Below are 21,494 nucleotides of genomic sequence, written 5' to 3' on the forward strand. Positions count from 1 at the left end.
ATTCTCTGGAGTCCAAGGAAAGAGGCTAAAGAATCAAAGGGAAATTCAGAAAGTTATATAGGAAAGGAAAGTTTTCAACTTTGGCCAACTATAGGGTCACCATAAGTCAGAGTCAACTCAATGGAAATGGGTATTTTTTTTTTTTTTTAAGGCAGCAGGGTGTATTCCTAAAATGTCAAAATCTATTGGAACTCCTATGACTGAGAAAATATATCAGACTGAAAATCTTTAAAGCTTTTGTTAATATATCCCAATGTCCCTATCTAAACTTTTCCAACCTTGGTGCTGTGGTTTGGGCCAATGTATCATCATTCAACTTGTTTTCTCTCCCATCAGGAAGAGGAAAATGAAGAACAAGATTCCTGTACATCTTCTTACATCTACAACACATTATTTAAAGAACTTTAGAATGTTTGAAATCAAATGAATATACAGGTTCTACTGTAGTATTAAAAATGTTCTGAGTCCATGTTATTGATCTCACAATCAATTTTCATCTTCCACTAGATGTGATTCAAGCATTGTAAAGCTTTCTGGAGACATTCACTTCATCAGGCATGAGTACCGTCAGACTGAGAAATCAATTCAAGAGCTTGTGTCTGCCCTGGGAACTGTTTCTAAGAACTTGGATATGAAGGTAACTGAAAACAGATGAAACTCTTAAATTATGCATTACTGCCAGAAGTAAGATCATTATATCTTATCAAAATACCTATTCAAGTGATAACTATTTTAAATAGCTGTTTTTCAAAGGGTTCAAATATGGCAGCTCATACATATACACCATGAGAATGGTCAGTCCAATCAACAAATATTTAAAAAGTGCATCCTATGTTCCAACATAGCCACACATTTAAGTATATGGTACTTGATTCCATCGTTGCCATTAGTTGCTTATTCTCTGGGTTCCCTTCAAAGACTGGAGAAACAGGGATTATAAGCGAAAGTATTTCCCATGGAAATAATTGTTATTAAAGGTCCAACATAAGGTGAATTGATCATTAACATCACTGCTTAAAACCCTGCAATGGGTTATGTCTCCTACAAAATAATATACACATATTTGGGCCTGGCTTTAAATGCTTTCCATACTAGACCCCTGCTTATCTCTTCAGCTCATCCCTTAGCTTCCAGACTTACCCTTTATGCCCAGTAGTAACTGAACTCCCCATTTACACCAAGGTATTTTTACTGCATATCCTCCACCTTCTCCAGGCTCTTTTCTGCCTGAAATGTCTTTCTCCTCTTTCTCATCCTCCCAGACAATGGTTTAACTAAAATGGAGCCCAGTGCAAAATCTTCTCTGCCCCACTTCATCATATATCCTTCATTAAACAAACACCTCTCTCAAGTCATTTTGATCACAGCAAAGCAGAGATCCTTTGGGACCTGGGGGATAAGAAGTTTTGTTTTTATTTGGTGGTGGGAGCCAGTCTCCCAAGAGCAGACGGTGTGACAGGGAGGCAATTTACTCCAGTTCCACCCAGGTTCCCTTGCCCACCCTCCTGCCCACCCATCTAATCAGTCTAAAAGAATTTTGTTGTTGTTGTTGTTGTTGATTCTCTTAGTTTTTCAAGGTACTCTAGCCCTGGTGGCACAATGGTTAAGTACTTGGCTGCTAACTGAAAGATCAATGGTTCAAACCCACCAGTTGCTCTGAGGGATAAAGATGTGGCAGTCTGCTTCCATAAAGATTACAGCCTTGCAAACCCTATGGAGAGGTTATACTCTGTCCTATAGGGTTGCAATGAGTCAGAATCGACTCCATGGCAGTGGGTTTGGTTTGGGTTTAATCACAACAACAACAAATTATGACAATTTTATTTCTGGTTTTCTGATTTAAAACCCCATCACTTTCTTTTCTCATGGTTGCTCAGAACTTCCACAACACTGTTAAATAAAAGTGGTCATAGAAGGCAGCCTGTCTGGTTCTGGATTATACCAAGAATGTCTCTATTATTTGATGTTCACTGTTGGTTTGATATACATTATTTTTAATCATGTTGAGGACATTTCCATTGATTCCTTCTTTACTTAATTTTTATCAGAACTAAACATTTAATTTTATCAAATGCCTTTTAGACATCAGTGCATACCCAAGTCACCATACTGGTTGTTCTTTGATTTGGGTTTTTTGTTTTTCTACTTCTTTGGTGTTCTAATGTGCTGTGGAAACACATTTCCTAAGACTGAAACAGTCTTATATTTCTCTAATGAAATCTTTACAGTCATTGGGTAATTCAGTATTTCATTTTGTACCTAAGTTCAAAAATGAAAGGGTGAAATTGGACTATAGTTCTCTCCCTGCTTAGTTTTTTTTTTTTTTAAGGTGATATATAAATTTGGTTCAAAACCCAAAACTACATCAAGAAAATATACCCTGAGAACTCTCACCCCCATCCCTGTCACCATCATATTCTCTCATACCCCTCACACGTAATCATTTTTATTCATCTGTTGTGGATCTTTTCCATACGTCTTTATGCAGGAATAAGCAAATACATGTTCTCATTTCCCTTCAATAAACAAAAGATAGCATATTACATATATTGCTATACACTTTGCTTTTTTTCCTTTAACTAGACAAATATGTCCTGGAAATCTTTGCATATCAGTATGTACTGCATACCCTTCCTCTGTACGACTATATAGTAATTCATTTTATCAGTCTCTTATAGATGGACATTCCAAGTTTTCGCTCTCTCAAACAATGCTACAATGAATAACTTTGCACGTTTGTCATTTTGTATACGCATAGCGATATGTGTACAATGAACAACCAGACATGGGATTATTGGGTGAAAGGGTACATGTGTTTGTTATTCTGACAGATCTTACCAAATTGCTCTCCATAAGGCTTTTACCATATTGCACACCCACCAGCAATATGTTTGTTGATGTTGTTAGGTGCCATTGAGTCAGTTTCAAATCATAGTGACTCTATGTACAACAGAACGATACATTGCCCAGTCCTGAGCCATCCTCACAATCGTTGTTATGCTTGAGCCCGTTGTTGCAGCCACTGTGTCAGTCTATCTCATTGAGGGTCTTTCTCTTTTTTGCTGACCTTCTACTCTACCAAGCATGCTGTCCTTCTCCAGGGACTGGTCCCTCCTGATAAATTGTCCAAAGTATGTGAGACGAAGTCTCACCATCCTTTTTACTAAGGAGCATTCTGGCTGTGCTTCTTCCAATATAGATTATTGTTTGTTCTTCTGGTGGTCCACGGTGTATATTCAATGTTCTTCCTGTGATTAGATTGGGCCCATTTAGATAATCCAGGATAATATCCCTATCTTACAGTCTGTAATCTAAGTCCCTTTTGCCACATAGTATAATATTTTCATCAGTTCCAGGGTATCTTTGTAGGGCCAGTCTGCTAACATAGTTTAACAGTGTCCTCATTCTACTTTCCTTTGGTGAGGTTTGTTAGTCTCTTTTTAACTTCATAAAATGAATTGTTATCTTGCATAGCTTCATTCTTTCTTGCATAATTATGGAAACATTTAATGTCATATTTACCTCTGATTATAAATCTGGCTGTGTCCTTTTGACATGTAACGTTCTCATTATCATTATTTTCTAAGTAAATTGTAATTACAGTGTTGGTTTACAAATTTGACACCTATGTTTTTCTGGATCCTTTGAGAAACAAATGCCAAAACAGAATTAAATATGCAAGAGATTTATTGAAGGAAAAACATGTGAGGAAAAAATAAGGAGGGAGTTGGAGGAGGTATGGAGAGCCTTCGGACTATCACATAGGCCTGCCTTCTGTGAAAAAGATGGGGAAGGAAGGTCTGAGACTGCAGTACCATCCTAAGAAACTTACATCAAGTTCCTTGGCCATCAGAGGGATACTACTCTGACCTTGGGTGGGAGCAGCCCGTGGGGTGCATGGCCTCAGCACACGGTGGTGGGTTTTGAGCACAGCAGTCAGGGCTCTTGGCCAGTTGCGTTCCCCACAGCAGGAGATCTGAGAGATGCCTTTCCATGGCCACGGCAACACTAGAATTAAAAGAGTACTTTTTTTTTTACTGACGTGATTGGATTTTCGTTTCGTTATTAATTTCTATCTTTAGTGCTGCAATTCTGCATCATTTTTCAATTTTTTTTTTTTTGTCTTCTTTTTACCTAAAGGAAATTCCTCAGTGTTTCTGGCAATATGAAAGGCACTCTTATCCTAGTTTCCAAAACTGGAACTTGTCTTTTCCAGTCCTCATGTGCCCTAAATCATTTCATTTGGAATTCTCTTGTGCTCATGTCTGAATCCTACCTGGAAATCCCTGAGGCCAAATTTTAGACCAGTCAGGTGTGTTTTCATCAGAGCCTAAATTGTGCATTTAAACATTTATTTCATAAGTATTTGTTGAGTATTTTACCGTGGGTCACCTAATATTCACTGAGGGAGTGTTGAATAAGAGAGCTTACAGTATACCTGGGGAGACAGAAAGTAAAGAAATAATCAAATTAATAAACAAACTAATGCCTGTAGTTTTTTTTTTTTTTTTTTAAAAAAAAAAAAAATGCCTGTAGTAGTGTTCATTAAATCAGTCGATAGCCTGTTAGCAAAAGGAGTATTATAAACAGCGAAACGAAATATTCCCTACAATTCATTCTGTTGGGATAGTTCTAAAATTTTGCTTCATACTCATTGGAAAAACATCATTTTTAAATGCAAGCTTGCTTTGGTTCAGGTCTGTTTCCTGGCTCCTTTAGGCGTAAAGTGTAATTTAATAAGTGCTAATGGTGTTTTTTTTTTTTTTTTTAATGGTGGTATTGTTCATGCAAAAAAAGCTCCCTCTTGCACTTTCATCAGGTAATGCAGCTCTTAGGAAAGATAGAGGCTTCCAGTTCTGTGCAAACTTCAAATTTAAAGATGGTCCAGGGGGATTATCGCCATGAAATGAACCTTTTGGAGTTCAAGTAAGTGAATGGAAGATTTTTAATTCTGTTAAGTACATTCCAAATAGATTAGCCTAATGAAAGCATTGGCATTAAATGATAACCTATCCCAGGAATCTGAACCTGACCAAGAAATAAAGCAGCACACTAAGGCAGAGAATAGTCTACACTAAAGTAACTTATGCAATATTCATAATAAAAGAAATATGAATATTAATTTTATCATTTTCTTTGCATAATATCTCAACTGAATTGACATACTCACTCTGATCCTTCCTCTATAGTAATTTTAATTTATCGGAAATTGTATACTAAATTGCTGGAATATAAAACACTATTGAATATAAACGTAACCCCAAGATTACTAAAAAAAAATTTTTTTTAATAATTTAGATTTATAAGCTTTTCTTTTAAGATTTTTTCAAATATCCTCCACTCATTTCTTTACATAATCTGTATTGATACTGGTCTCTATCCCATCTTAAACCGTTTCCCCTACTCCTTAGAGAAAGAGGGGCCCTGGTGGCACAGAGGTTAAGCGCTCTGCTGCTAACTAAAAGGTCTGCAATTCAAATCCACCAGCGGCTCCTTGGGAACCCTATGGGGCAGTTCTACACTGTCCTGTAGGGTCGCTATGAGTTGGAATCAACTCAGCAGCAATGGATTTGGGTTTTTTGGTTATAGAGAAAGCAGTAAAGGGAACAAAGCTTCACAAATATTCAGTTTATTGGCCTCCTTATTCTTAAATCCTTTCCTCTTGTTTTAAATGATCCCCATTTCCCAGGGTCATGATGAAGGAAGAAGAAAATTCTAGTCACTTGGATGATACTTTCTTACTGCCCCTTCAACCCTTGCTCTTTTTCCTCCCTGTCCCACACCACTGGGGTTTAATGCATTGGTCAAATCCAATATTCTGATGATACTCTGCTTGCTTTATTGTCCCCTTTGTTGTTTTTATGTCTACCATATTTTATTAACTAAGTGCCATTGACTTTAAGATATACCATTATTTTTTGTATCTCCAGGTCACATGCCAATTTCATATATGTTAAGATGGGGAATGTGTGTGTCCTAGAAATTAAAAAAAAAAAAAAGCCATCACCAAAACTTAGAGAAGAATAAGTAGACTGAGTAAACAGAAAATACCTACTTTATTCATACTCTAAGAAAAGTATTACTAGGTTCTTACATTCTAGCATAATGAGGGTTCTCAGCAAATACCTGTATGGTGGTTGATCTAATCCCTTTATTTTGGGATAAGATAAAGGAAAATGTCCAAAACAAACCCAAACAAAGAAAAAAAAAAAAACAGAAGTAGAAAAATAAACTGTTTCTGGAAACAATTTAAAAACCAATCTTGTAGGGAAGGGATGAAATTTATAATTTGGAAGGGAAGACTGGTTTAAAGGGATAAGGTATCTTGTTAACAAGTGGAATGAGGAAGAAAGGAGATGTTTGATCTAGGGCTGAATGTTTCATTGATGATACTGCATACTTTTTCCATCTTTGATATCATGGGAAATTGAAAATAGAAGTGTCATCTAAACAGCTAAATATGAATCTGGACACTTTTGTAATAGTGGAAACTTGCATCTTTTTCTCCTTTTAAATAATGAAGTCCAAAATTTCATTAGTAATATAGTAGGTAACATTGAATCTGTAAGTTAGATTTTTACCCAGGCACATACTTATGAACTCTAATAATTCAATTATATGACGATTTTTCATTTACATTTTCTCCATCATATTTTTAATTAAAAAGTAATATGCATTCCAACAAACAAACAAAGATGAAAAAGAGGTCCCTATCCCAGCTTCCTAGCCAGGAATGTATTCTTCCATACTTTCATCTTTGTTCATATAAGCATACAACAGAAAAAAGTGTTTTTAAAATAAATTACTCAATAATTTGTTTTTTTTTTTTTGCAGTACATCCTAGATACCTCTCTAGATCAGTGAATATTATTCTAACATTATTTTAACAGCTGTATAGTATTCTAACTTACAGATATGCCATAATTAATTCAACAATGTATGTTTTTGCTGAATAGATTATTTCCAGTTTATGTCCACCGCAAATAATTTCGTAATAATAATTCTTGTGTGTATATTCTTAGGTATCCTTAGATACTGTTACTTTTGTTTCTATAGGCAAGATTCCTGGGTTAAAGGGGATAAGTATTTATTAATTTTCATAAATAATTTCTAAAAGTGTAGCAATTTACACTCCTACAAGAAATGTATCTGAAGACCTTTGTCTACATTCTTGCTGGCACTGGATCTTTCCTTTTAATAGTTGCCATTGAAAAATTAAAAATAACATTTCGTTTTAATTTGCATTCCCTTCGTCATTTGAATTTCCTTTCCTATGAATTGCCTGTTCTTATCATTTGTCAAATATTGCACTGGTATTTTTATCATTTTCTTATCAGTTTGTAGGATTCTTTTGCATTAGGGATATTAACCCTTTGACTGGGATATATATTGCAAATATATATATATATATTTTGCTCAAAGAGGAAGTAAGGGATTTAAAGCTCTCTCAAAAAAAAAAATTTTTTTGTTTTTAGTTCTCTTTCAATAAGAGCAGTCTGTTTTTACCTGTATATTGGATTTAAGCTTTTAGCAAAGTTGCCTCAAACAACAATAAGAAAAAAATTTTCCACAATTAAAAAAAATTGTATATAAATTATTGCTAATGGTAGGATATTGAGATACACATAAATTTTTAAAAAGGTCAATGGGGTATAGATTTCCTTTTTTTTTTTTTTTTTAAGAAAGAGCTGCTGAGACTAGAGGGATTAACTTTTAAGTAAAAGCATTTTAATAACATGAAAGGGTAAGCTTAATTGAGAAATTTTCCTGTTTAAAAACTTTTAAAAATTTGAGTGTAATGTACTATTAAACTTACATTTTATATTGAACTTAAAAGCCATAGTACTGTCTGGGGTTTTCTAGTGAATTCCTGAGATTTTGGCACTTGTCGTTGGATCTGACAAAGGAGACAAACAGTTCTGTCATCTGAGCCCTGCATTGAGCCTCCTCCTTCCAGAAGGGTCTTAGTCAGATGTTCAGCTAAGTAATGTCCTAAGCCAAAAACATAGTGCTTTTATGGCAAGAATCTTGGCCATCACGAAATACAGTCATCTTTCTACAAGGGTTTGGCAGGGGCGCACCTGCCAGTCACTCCCCAGATAGCTCTTGTTGCTAAGCCTGTTTAACAGTGATTCATAAGAAAAGAACAAGTGTTTGAGGTAATGAAGCAATGAAGCAAATGCATGGACTCAAATCTTACCATAATCTTTGTAAACTTTGTGTATGTGTGTTAAACCCAAGTGTGTTAGATTCCATCAAATCGGTTCCAACTCACAGTAACCTTAAGCACAGCAGAACAAAACACTGTCTTGTCCTGTACCATCTTCACATTCCTTACTATGTTTGAGCCCATTGCTGCAGCTGCTGTGTCAATCCATCTCATTGAGGATCTTCCTCTTTTTTGCTGACCCTCTACATTTAATAACCGTGATGTTCTTCTCTAAGGACTGGTCCCTCCTGATAACATGTCCAAAGTACATGGGATGAAGTCTCGCCATCCTCACTTCTAGGGAGCATCCTGGCTGTACTTCTTCCACAACAGATTTGTTCATTCTTTTGGCAGTCAATGGTATAGTCAGTATTCTTCACCAGCACCATAATTCAAATGCATCAATTCTTCTTCAGTCTTCCTTATTCATTGCTAAGCTTTCACATAAAAATGTTACCACAGATTTTCCCGGCGGAGCCAAGATGGCGGACTAGGCAGACGCTACCTCGGATCCCTCTTACAACAAAGACTCGGAAAAACAAGTGAATCGATCACATACATAACAATCTACGAACCCTGAACAACAAACACAGATTTAGAGATGGAGAACGAACTAATACGGGGAAGCAGTGATTGTTTTCAGAGTCTGGAGCCAGCGTACCAGTCAGGTACGGCACAAACACAGAGAGCTGCTCCACCCCCCTGAACTAACCCCGGGAGGGGGACCAGCCGGTTCCGCGGGCGGCGTGGGACGCAGCCGGTAGGAGAAGTCCCTGGGAGGCAGTGACTGGTCTTGGAACGGGGAGAGCAGCATCCCAGCCAGGGAACCATCCCACCAGGATTTGGACTGGATGCAAGTACGGCATAAACACGGAGAGCTGCTCCACCCCCCTGAACTAACCCCGGGAAGGGGCCCAGCCGGGTCGCGAGGGCGGCGTGGGACGCAGCCGATAGGAGAAGTCCCCGGGAGGCAGCGACTGGTATTGGAGCGGGGAGAACAGTGTCCCAGCCGGGACACTCGGTCACGGCACAAGCACGGGGAGCTGCTCCACCCACCTGAACTAACCCTGGGAGGAGGCCCAACTAGTTCGCGGAGGTAGCATGGCAACGCGGCTGGAGGGACGAGAAGTCCCCGGGAGGCAGCGACTGATTTTGGAGTCAAGAGTGCACCGTCCCAGTGGGGGAGCCTTGACGCTGGGCGTGGGGCTGGAAGCGGAGTATCTGACTGTGACTCCAGCGGGCCAGACCCCCAGGGGCAATCTCCACGCAGCCAGCACACTTAGGCGACGCGCCCCGCGGGAATCTCAGATATAATAGTCATTCCAAGCAAGACAAGCAACTCTGGCTATATTCTGAGGTGCTACTCTCCTATCTCTCTGTTCCCTCCCCCACCCTCCCCAGGCGGCTTCATTAACATCTGAATAGCCTGAGCCAGAGGGAGAACTCTGATAGGGATCTGACTGCAGTTTTTTTTTAGCGGATTTTCTGGAAAAACTAGTTTCCCAGTGATGGCTCGGAGACAACAATCCATATCAAACCACTTAAAGAAGCAGACCATGACAGCTTCTCCAACCCCCCAAACAAAAGAATCAAAATCTTTCCCAAATGAAGGTACAATCCTGGAATTATCAGATACAGAATATAAAAAACTAATTTACAGAATGCTTAAAGATATCACAAATGAAATTAGGATAACTACACGAAAAGCCAAGGAACACACTGATAAAACTGTTGAAGAACTCAAAAAGATTATTCAAGAACATAGTGGAAAAATTAATAAGTTGCAAGAATCCATAGAGAGACAACATGTAGAAATCCAAAAGATTAGCAATAAAATTACAGAATTAGACAACGCAATAGGAAGTCAGAGGAGCAGACTCGAGCAATTAGAATGCAGACTGGGACATCTGGAGGACCAGGGAATCAACACCAACATAGCTGAAAAAAAATCAGATAAAAGAATTTAAAAAAAATGAAGAAACCCTAAGAATCATGTGGGACTCTATCAAGAAGGATAACCTGCGGGTGATTGGAATCCCAGAACAGGGAGGGGGGACAGAAAACACAGAGAAAATAGTTGAAGAACTCCTGACAGAAAACTTCCCTGACATCTTGAAAGACGAAAGGATATCTATCCAAGATGCTCATCGAACCCCATTTAAGATTGATACAAAAAGAAAAACACCAAGACATATTATCATCAAACTCACCAAAACCAAAGATAAACAGAAAATTTTAAAAGCGGCCAGGGAGAAAAGAAAGGTTTCCTTCAAGGGAGAATCAATAAGAATATGTTCTGACTACTCAGCAGAAACCATGCAGGCAAGAAGGGAATGGGACGACATATACAGAACACTGAAGGAGAAAAACGGCCAGCCAAGGATCATATATCCAGCAAAACTCTCTCTGAAATATGAAGGCGAAATTAAGATATTTACAGACAAACACAAGTTTAGAGAATTTGCAAAAACCAAACCAAAGCTACAAGAAATACTAAAGGATATTGTTTGGTCAGAAAACCAATAATATCACATACCAGCACAACACAAGGTCACAAAACAGAACATCCTGATATCAACTCAAATAGGGAAATCACAAAAAGAAACAAATTAAGATTAATTAAAAAAAAAATACACATAACAGGGAATCATGGAAGTCAATAGGTAAAAGATCACAATAATCAAAAAGAGGGACTAAATACAGGAGGCATTGAACTGCCACATGGAGAGTGATACAAGGCGATATAGAACAATACAAGTTAGGTTTTTACTTAGAAAAATAGGGGTAAATAATAAGGTAACCACAAAAAGGTATAACAACTCTATAACTCAAGATAAAAGCCAAGAAAAACGTAACGACTCAACTAACATAAAGTCAAACACTAGGAAAATGAGGATCTCACAATTTACTAAGAAAAACGCCTCAGCACAAAAAAGTATGTGGAAAAATGAAATTGTCAAAAACACACATAAAAAGGCATCAAAATGACAGCACTAAAAACTTATTTATCTATAATTACACTGAATGTAAATGGACTAAATGCACCAATAAAGAGACAGAGAGTCACAGACTGGATAAAGAAACACGATCCATCTATATGCTGCCTACAAGAGACACACCTTAGACTTAGAGACACAAACAAACTAAAACTCAAAGGATGGGAAAAAATATATCAAGCAAACAATAAGCAAAAAAGAAGAGGAGTAGCAATATTAATTTCTGACAAAATGGACTTTAGACTTAAATCCACCACAGAGGATAAAGAAGGACACTATATAATGATAAAAGGGACAATTGATCAGGAAGACATAACCATATTAAATATTTATGCACCCAATGACAGGGCTGCAAGATACATAAATCAAATTTTAACAGAATTGAAAAGCGAGATAGATACCTCCACAATTATAGTAGGAGACTTCAACACACCACTTTCGGAGAAGGACAGGACATCCAGTAAGAAGCTCAACAGAGACACGGAAGATCTAATTACAACAATCAACCAACTTGACCTCATTGACTTATACAGAACTCTCCACCCAACTGCTGCAAAATATACTTTTTTTTCTAGCGCACATGGAACATTCTCTAGAATAGACCACATATTAGGTCATAAAACAAACCTTTGCAGAGTCCAAAACATCGAAATATTACAAAGCATCTTCTCAGACCACAAGGCAATAAAACTAGAGATCAATAACAGAAAAACTAGGGAAAAGAAATCAAATACTTGGAAAATGAACAATACCCTCCTGAAAAAAGACTGGGTTATAGAAGACATCAAGGAGGGAATAAGGAAATTCTTAGAAAGCAACGAGAATGAAAATACTTCCTATCAAAACCTCTGGGACACAGCAAAAGCAGTGCTCAGAGGCCAATTTATATCGATAAATGCACACATACAAAAAGAAGAAAGAGCCAAAATCAGAGAACTGTCCCTACAACTTGAACAAATAGAAAGTGAGCAACAAAAGAATCCATCAGGTACCAGAAGAAAAAAAATAATAAAAATTAGAGCTGAACTAAATGAATTAGAGAACAGAAAAACAATTGAAAGAATTAACAAAGCCAAAAGCTGGTTCTTTGAAAAAATTAACAAAATCGATAAACCATTGGCTAGACTGACTAAAGAAATACAGGAAAGGAAACAAATAACCCGAATAAGAAACGAGAAGGGCCACATCACAACAGAACCAAATGAAATTAAAAGAATCATTTCAGATTATTATGAAAAATTGTACTCTAACAAATTTGAAAACCTAGAAGAAATGGATGAATTCTTGGAAAAACACTACCTACCTAAACTAACACATTCAGAAGTAGAACAACTAAATAGACCCATAACAAAAAAAGAGATTGAAACGGTAATCAAAAAACTCCCAACAAAAAAAAGCCCTGGCCCGGACGGCTTCACTGCAGAGTTCTACCAAACTTTCAGAGAAGAGTTAACACCACTACTTCTGAAGGTATTTCAAAGCATAGAAAATGACGGAATACTACCCAACTCATTCTATGAAGCCACCATCTCCCTGATACCAAAACCAGGTAAAGACATTACAAAAAAAGAAAATTATAGACCTATATCCCTCATGAACATTGATGCAAAAATCCTCAACAAAATTCTAGCCAATAGAATCCAACAACACATCAAAAAAATAATTCACCCTGATCAAGTGGGATTTATACCAGGTATGCAAGGCTGGTTTAATATCAGAAAAACCATTAATGTAATCCATCACATAAATAAAACAAAAGACAAAAACCACATGATCTTATCAATTGATGCAGAAAAGGCATTTGACAAAGTCCAACACTCATTTATGATAAAAACTCTTACCAAAATAGGAATTGAAGGAAAATTCCTCAACATAATAAAGGGCATCTATGCAAAGCCAACAGCCAATATCACTCTAAATGGAGAGAACCTGAAAGCATTTCCCTTGAGAACGGGAACCAGACAAGGATGCCCTTTATCACCGCTCTTATTCAACATCGTGCTGGAAGTCCTAGCCAGGGCAATTAGGCTAGACAAAGAAATAAAAGGTATCCGGATTGGCAAGGAAGAAGTAAAGTTATCACTATTTGCAGATGACATGATTATATACACAGAAAACCCTAAGGAATCCTCCAGAAAACTACTGAAACTAATAGAAGAGTTTGGCAGAGTCTCAGGTTATAAAATAAACATACAAAAATCACTTGGATTCCTCTACATCAACAAAAAGAACACCGAAGGGGAAATCACCAAATCAATACCATTCACAGTAGCCCCCAAGAAGATAAGATACTTAGGAATAAATCTTACCAAGAATGTAAAAGACCTATACAAAGAAAACTACAAAGCTCTACTACAAGAAATTCAAAAGGACATACTTAAGTGGAAAAACATACCTTGCTCATGGATAGGAAGACTTAACATAGTAAAAATGTCTATTCTACCAAAAGCCATCTATACATTTAACGCACTTCCGATCCAAATTCCAATGTCATATTTTAAGGGGATAGAGAAACAAATCACCAATTTCATATGGAAGGGAAAGAAGCCCCAGATAAGCAAAGCACTACTGAAAAAGAAGAAGAAAGTGGGAGGCCTCACTTTACCTGATTTCAGAACCTATTATACAGCCACAGTAGTCAAAACAGCCTGGTACTGGTACAACAACAGGCACATAGACCAATGGCACAGAATTGAGAACCCAGACATAGATCCATCCACGTATGAGCAGCTAATATTTGACAAAGGACCAGTGTCAATTAATTGGGGAAAAGAAAGCCTTTTTAACAAATGGTGCTGGCATAACTGGATATTCATTTGCAAAAAAATGAAACAGGACCCATACCTTACACCATGCACAAAAACTAACTCCAAGTGGATCAAAGACCTAAACATAAAGACTAAAACGATAAAGATCATGGAAGAAAAAATTGGGACAACCCTAGGAGCCCTAATACAAGGCATAAACAGAATACAAAACATTACCAAAAATGATGAAGAGAAACCCGATAACTGGGAGCTCCTAAAAATCAAACACCTATGCTCATCTAAAGACTTCTCCAAAAGAGTAAAAAGACCACCTATAGACTGGGAAAGAATTTTCAGCTATGACATCTCCGACCAGCGCCTGATCTCTAAAATCTACATGATTCTGTCAAAACTCAACCACAAAAAGACAAACAACCCAATCAAAAAGTGGGCAAAGGATATGAACACACATTTCACTAAAGAAGATATTCAGGCAGCCAACAGATACATGGAAAATGCTCTCGATCATTAGCCATTAGAGAAATGCAAATTAAAACTACGATGAGATTCCATCTCACACCGGCAAGGCTGGCATTAATCCAAAAAACACAAAATAATAAATGTTGGAGAGGCTGCGGAGAGATTGGAACTCTCATACACTGCTGGTGGAAATGTAAAATGGTACAACCACTTTGGAAATCTATCTGGCGTTATCTTAAACAGTTAGAAATAGAACTACCATACAACCCAAAAATCCCACTCCTAGGAATATACCCTAGAGATACAAGAGCCTTCAAACAGACAGATACATGCACACCCATGTTTATTGCAGCTCTGTTTACAATAGCAAAAAGCTGGAAGCAACCAAGGTGTCCATCAACGGATGAATGGGTAAATAAATGGTGGTATATTCACACAATGCAATACTACGCATCGATAAAGAACAGTGACGAATCTCTGAAACATTTCATAACATGGAGGAACCTGGAAGGCATTATGCTGAGCGAAATGAGTCAGAGGCAAAAGGACAAATATTGTATAAGACCACTATTATAAGATCTTGAGAAATAGTAAACCTGAGAAGAACACATACTTTTGTGGTTACGAGGAGGGGAGGGAGGGAGGGTGGGAGAGGGTTTTTTATTGATTAATCAGTAGATAAGAACTGCTTTAGGTGAAGGGAAAGACAACACTCAATACATGGAAGGTCAGCTCAATTGGACTGAACCAAAAGCAGAGAAGTTTCCGGGATAAAATGAATGCTTCAAAGGTCAGCGGAGCAAGCGCAGGTGTCTGGGGAACATGGTTTGCGGGGACTTCTAAGTCAATTGGCAAAATAATTCTATTATGAAATCATTCTGCATCCCACTTTGAAATGTGGCATCTGGGGTCTTAAATGCTAACAAGCGGCCATCTAAGATGCATCAATTGGTCTCAACCCACCTGGAGCAAAGGAAAATGAAGAGCACCAAGGACACACGACAACTAAGAGCCCAAGAGACAGAAAGGGCCACATGAACCAGAGACCTACATCATCCTGAGACCAGAAGAACTAGTTGGTGCCCGGCCATAATCGATGACTGCCCTGACAGGGAGCACAGCAGAGGACCCCTGAGGGAGCAGGAGATCAGTGGGACACAGACCCCAAATTCTCATAAAAAGACCAAACTTAATGGTCTGACTGAGAATAGAGGAATCCCGGGAGCCATGGTCCCCAAACCTTCTGTTGGCACAGGACAGGAACCATCCCCGAAGACAACTCATCAGAAATGAAAGGGACTGGTCAGCGGGTGGGAGAGAGACGCTGATGAAGAGTGAGCTAATTATATCAGGTGGACACTTGAGAATGTGTTGGCAACTCTTGTCTGGAGGGGGGATGGGAGGATAGAGAGAGAGAGAAGCCGGCAAAATTGTCAAGAAAGGAGAGACTGAAAGGGCTGACTCAAGAGGGGGAGAGCAAGTGGGAATAGGGAGTGAGATGTATGTAAACTTATATGTGACAGACTGATTGGATTTGTAAACGTTCACTTGAAGCTTAATAAAAGTTAATAAAAAAAAAAAAATGTTACCACAGTAGAAAGTTACAAACTCTGCCCAAGGCAAGGACGTATTCATTCACCATTGTATCTTCGGTAACCAGCACATTCAGAAACAAATGAATTGAGGCTGAATGAATGAATGCATGATTTTTGAGCACCTACAATATGCAAACTGTGTTTTAGAATATCCGAAGACATGATTCTAGCTGCATGTAGTTAGTTACATAAATAAGTAAAAAGCTGAACACAGGTAAACATTAAAACAGTGTTAATATATCAGTAGGCAGTAATAATAAATATGGAAAATGCCTACCTAACACTAGGTGCGCAAGATGCACCCTGTCTTAGTTATCTAGTGCTGATATAACAGAAATACCACAAACAGATGGCTTTAACAAAGTGAAATTTATTCTCTCACAGTCTAGCAGGCTACAAGTCCAAATTCAGGGCATCAGCTCCAGGGGCAGGCTTTTCCTTTCTGTCAGCTCTGGAGGAAGGTCCTTGTCATCCATCTTCTCTGGTTGAGGAGCTTCACAGGTGCAGGGACCTGGGTCCAAAGGACACACTCTGCTCCTGGTGCTGCTTTCTTGGTGGCATGATCTCCCCATGTCTCTCTGCTCACTTCTCTCTTTTATAGCTCTAAAGAGATTGGCCCAAGACACCATCCAATCTTGTAGATCTCATCAACGTAACTGCCACTAATCCATCTCATTAACGTCATAGTGATAGGATTCACAACAACAGAGAAATCACATCAGATGACAAAATGGTAGATAATCATACAATACTGGGAATCATGACCTAGCCAACCTGACACATTTTGGGGACACAATTCAACCCATGACATTCCACTCTTTGGCCCCCCAAAATTTATATCCTTGCCACATATAAAACACATTCACCCCATTGTATCATAGCAAAGGTCTTAAATCAACTCCAAGTCCAAAATCCAAAAATTTCTCATCTGTGAAATCTGAAATACAAGTTATCTGCTTCTAAATGCAATTGTGTAATAGGCACAAGCTAGATATTTCCATTACAAATGGGAGGAAAATCAGAAAAAAGAATGAAGAAATATGAAGAAACCCTAAGAATGATGTGGGATACAATCAAAAGCAAAAATTTGCAAGTGATCAAAGTTCCAGAACAGTGGGAGAAACCAGAAAACACAGAGAGGATCACTGAAGAATTGCTGACAGAAAACTTCCCTAATATCATGAAAAATGAAAAGCTGACAATCCAAGAAGCTCGATGAATCCCATATAGGATAGACCCAAAAAGAAAATCACCAAAGCATATCATAATCACACTCACTAAAATCAAAGACAAAGAAAGAAAGAACCCTGAGAGCAGCTCAAGCAAAATGAAAAGTCACATACAGAGAAGAAACAATAAGACTAAGCTCTGATTATTTGGCAGAAACCACGCAGGCAAGAAGGCAATGGGATGACATATAAAACCTTGAAAGAAAAAAAAATTGCCAACCAAGAATAATATATCCTGTAAAACTCTTGTTCAAATATGATGGTGAAATTAGGACATTTTCAGATAAACAGAATTAAGGGACTATGTAAAAACCAAACCAAACTTACAAGAGTTATTAAAGGGAGTCCTTCAGTTTGAGAACAAACAACAACAGAGAACAGCCTGAATCTAGGAAACAAGACCACACCAGCCAGATACCAACCTAGGAAATGAACTCTCAGGAATTAATCAAAACTAAAAAATTTACAACAGGTAACCAGAAAGGTTAATCTGTAAATGACAACAATGTCTGAACAACAAAAGAGAGAGTAAATGGTGTAGGTATAGAACTTTCTAATGGTGAAGACTGCAAGGCAATACCAAGTAATTAAAGTCTGGTTCAAACTTAGGAAGATAAGGGTAAATTTCAAGGTAACCACAAAGAAAGTTAACAAACCTACTCATCAAAATGAAGAAGAAAAACATAAAGCCTCAGTAAACACAAAATCTACAAAAACAAAGAAATGAAAAAAAAAAAAAAAAAGAAAGAAAGAAATCCACAAACAAAAGGAATTTAGCACAGGAGAGTAAGAGGAACAAAGAAAATGTCAGCAAAAAAAAAAAAGCTCTACGAAATGACAGCAAGAAACTCACACCTATCAATAATTACACTGAACATAAATGGCTTAAATGCACCCATAAAGAGACAGAGAATAACAGAATGGATAAAAAAAAAAAAAAACAGGATCCATCAATATGCTGTCTACAAGAGACACACCTTAGAAACAAAGACATCAATTTATTAAAAATCAAAGGATGGAAAAAACATATCAAGCAAACAGCTACCAAAAAAGAACAGGAGTAGCTATACTTATCTCAGATAAAATAGACTTTAAAACAAAATCCAGCATAAAACACAAAGAAGGGCATTATATAATGAACAAAGGGACAATCCTTCATGAAGACATTACCATAAGAAATATCTACATATCCAATGAGAGCATTCCAAAAAATACAAAACAAACTCTAACAACACTGAAAACAGAAATTGATGGTTCCACAATTATAGTAGGATACTTCAACATGCCACTCTCAGTAAAGCACAGAACATATAGAAAGAAACTCAACAAAGATACAGAAGATCTAAAGGCCACAATCAGCCACCTTGACATCATAGACATATATAGAACACTCCACCTAACAGCAGCAAAGTACGCATTCTTTTCCAATGCATATGGAACATTCTACAGAATAGACCACATCTTAGGCCACAAAGCAACCATCGACAAAATCCAAAGCATTGAGATAATACAAAGTATCTTCTCTGATCACAATGCCATCAAAGTAGAAATTAACAACAGGAAGAGCAAGGAAAAAAAATCAATTACATGGAAACTGAATGACACCAGCTTTAAAACTACTGGGCAATAGAAGAAATCAAGGATGGAATAGAAAAATTCTTAGAATCAAATAAGAATGAAAACACATCATACCAAAACCTTTGGGACACAGCAAAGGCAGTGCTCAGAGGTCAATTTATTACAATCGATGTACATGTCAAAAAAAGAAGAAAGGGACAAAACCAAACGTTAACTAAACGACTTGAACAAATAGAAACAGAACAGCAAAGAAGCCCACAACCACAAGAAGGAAGGAAATAATAAAGATCAGAGCAGAAATACATGAAATAGAAAATAGAAAGAATCAACAAAACCAAAAGTTGGTTCTTTGGAAGCATCAACAATCAACAAACCACTGGCCAATTTGACAAAAGAAAAACAGGAGAGGATGCAAATAACCCAAATAAGAAATAAAATTGAGGATACTACAACAGACCCAAATGAGATAAAAAGAATCATAACAGAGTACTATGAAAAACTACACAAACTATACAATATAAATTTGAAAACCTAGAGAAAATGGGCAAGTTTCTAGAAACACACTACCTACCCAAACCAACACAAAATTATGTTGAAAATCTGAGCAGACCCATAATGAGAGAAGACACTGAAAAGATAAATAAAAACTCCCAACAACAACAATAAAAAAAAGCCCTGGCCCAGATGGCTTCACCAGAGAATTCTGCCAAGCATTCAAAGAAGAGCTTACACCAGTACTACTCAAACCATTCAAAATGTAGAAAATGAAGGGATACTTCTGAATTCATTCTATGGAGCCAGCATAAGCCTGATGCCAAAACCAGGCAGACAACACACAAAAAAGAAAATTACAGAACAATATCTCTCATGAACATAGATGCAAAAATTCTCAGCAAAATTCTAGCCAATAGAATTCAGCATTGTATCAAAAAATAATACACCACAACCAAGCTGGATTCACACCAGTTATGCAAGGACGGTTCAACATTAGAAAATCAGTCAACGTAGTCCACCACATAAATAAAAGAATCACATGATCATCTCAACTGAAACAGAAAAGGCATTTAACAAAGTCCAACACGAATTCCTGATACGAACTCTCCATAATACAGGTATAGGAAGGAAATTCCTCAACACAATAAAGGGCACCTATACAAAACCAGCAGCCAACATCTTTCTCAATGGAGAGAGGCTGAAAACATTCCCCTTGAGAAGAGGAAAACAAAGATGCCCTTTATCACCACCTTCTATATAACATTGTGCTGGAAGTCCTAGCTAGAGTAATAAGGCAAGAAAAAGAAATAAAGGGCATCCAAATTGGTAAATGAGAAGTAAAACTGTCCTTATTTGTGAATGATATGAATCTATAAATAGAAATGCCAAAAGACTCCACAAGAAAACTACTGGAAATAATAGAAAGATATAGCAGATTAGCAGGATACAAGATAAGCATACGAAAATCAGTTGGATTCCAACACACCAATAAAGAGAATGACTAAAAGGAAATCAGGAAAACAATACCATTTATAATAGGCCCTAAAAGAATAAAATACTTAGGAATAAATCTAACCAGGGATGTAAAAGACACATACAAAGAAAACTACTACACAACACTACTGCAAGAAACCGAAAGAGATCTACATAAATATAAAAACATACCATGCTCATGGATAGGTAGACTCAACATTGTGAAAATGAAAATTCTACCAAAGCAATCTACAAACAATGGAATTTTGATCCAAATACCAACAACATTCTTTAAAGAGATGAAAAAACTAATTATTAACTTTATATGGAAAGGGAAGAGGCCCTGGATAAGTCTCTTAGTTATCCAGTGCTGCTGTAACAAAAATACCACAAGTGGACGGCTTTAACAAAGTGAAGTTTTTTTTCCTCGCAGTAAAGTAGGCTAAAAGTCCAAATTCAGGGCGTCAGCTCCAGGGGAAGGCTTTGTCTCTCTGTCAGCCTTCTCATCAATCTTCCCCTGGACTATGAGTTTCTCTGCATAGGGACCCTGGATCCAAAGGACACACTCTGCTCTCTGCACTGCTTTCTTGGTGGTATGAGGTCCCCCTGTCTCTCTCCTCACTTCTCTTTCCTTTTATTTCTTGTAAGATAAAATTAGTGCAGGCCACACCCCAGGGAAACTCCCTTTACAATGGATCAGGGATGTGACCTTAGTAAGGGTGTTACAATCTCACTCTAATCTTCTTTAACATAAAATTACGATCACAGAATGGAGGACAACTACACAAACCTGGGAATCACGGACCAGCCAAATTGATACACTCTTTTTTGGGGGGGACATAATTTAATCCTTGACAATAAGTAAAGCACTATTGAAGAAGAATAAAGCAGGAGGACTCATACTACTTAACCTCAGAGCCTACTCTACAACTAAAAAAAAAAAAAACAACTACAGTAGTCAAAACAGCCTGGTACTTGAACAACAACAGATACATTGAGCAATGGAACAGAATTGAGAACACAGATGTAAATCCACCCACATACAGTCACCTGGTCTTTGACCAGGGCCTAAAGTCTATCAAATGGGGAAAAGCCAGTCTTTTTAAGAAATGGTGCTGGCAAAACTGGATGTCCATCTGCAAAAAAAATGAAACAGGACTCATGCCTCACGCCATATACAAAAACTAATTCAA

The 21,494-nt window shown here is 37.5% G+C and overlaps 1 protein-coding gene across 1 annotated transcript in view; it reads left to right on the forward strand.

Moving 5' to 3' along the window:
• FAM81B (family with sequence similarity 81 member B) overlaps window positions 1-21,494 on the forward strand; it is a 122,147-nt gene that overhangs the window by 89,210 nt on the left and 11,443 nt on the right. The window contains exons 6-7 of the mRNA XM_049868031.1: window positions 508-637; window positions 4,820-4,926. Coding sequence (XP_049723988.1) covers window positions 508-637; window positions 4,820-4,926 — 237 coding nt within the window. The remainder of the gene's footprint in view (window positions 1-507; window positions 638-4,819; window positions 4,927-21,494) is intronic.

This window comes from Elephas maximus, chromosome 2, assembly GCF_024166365.1.
Source record: "Elephas maximus indicus isolate mEleMax1 chromosome 2, mEleMax1 primary haplotype, whole genome shotgun sequence".
Classification (NCBI taxonomy): Eukaryota; Metazoa; Chordata; class Mammalia; order Proboscidea; family Elephantidae; genus Elephas; species Elephas maximus.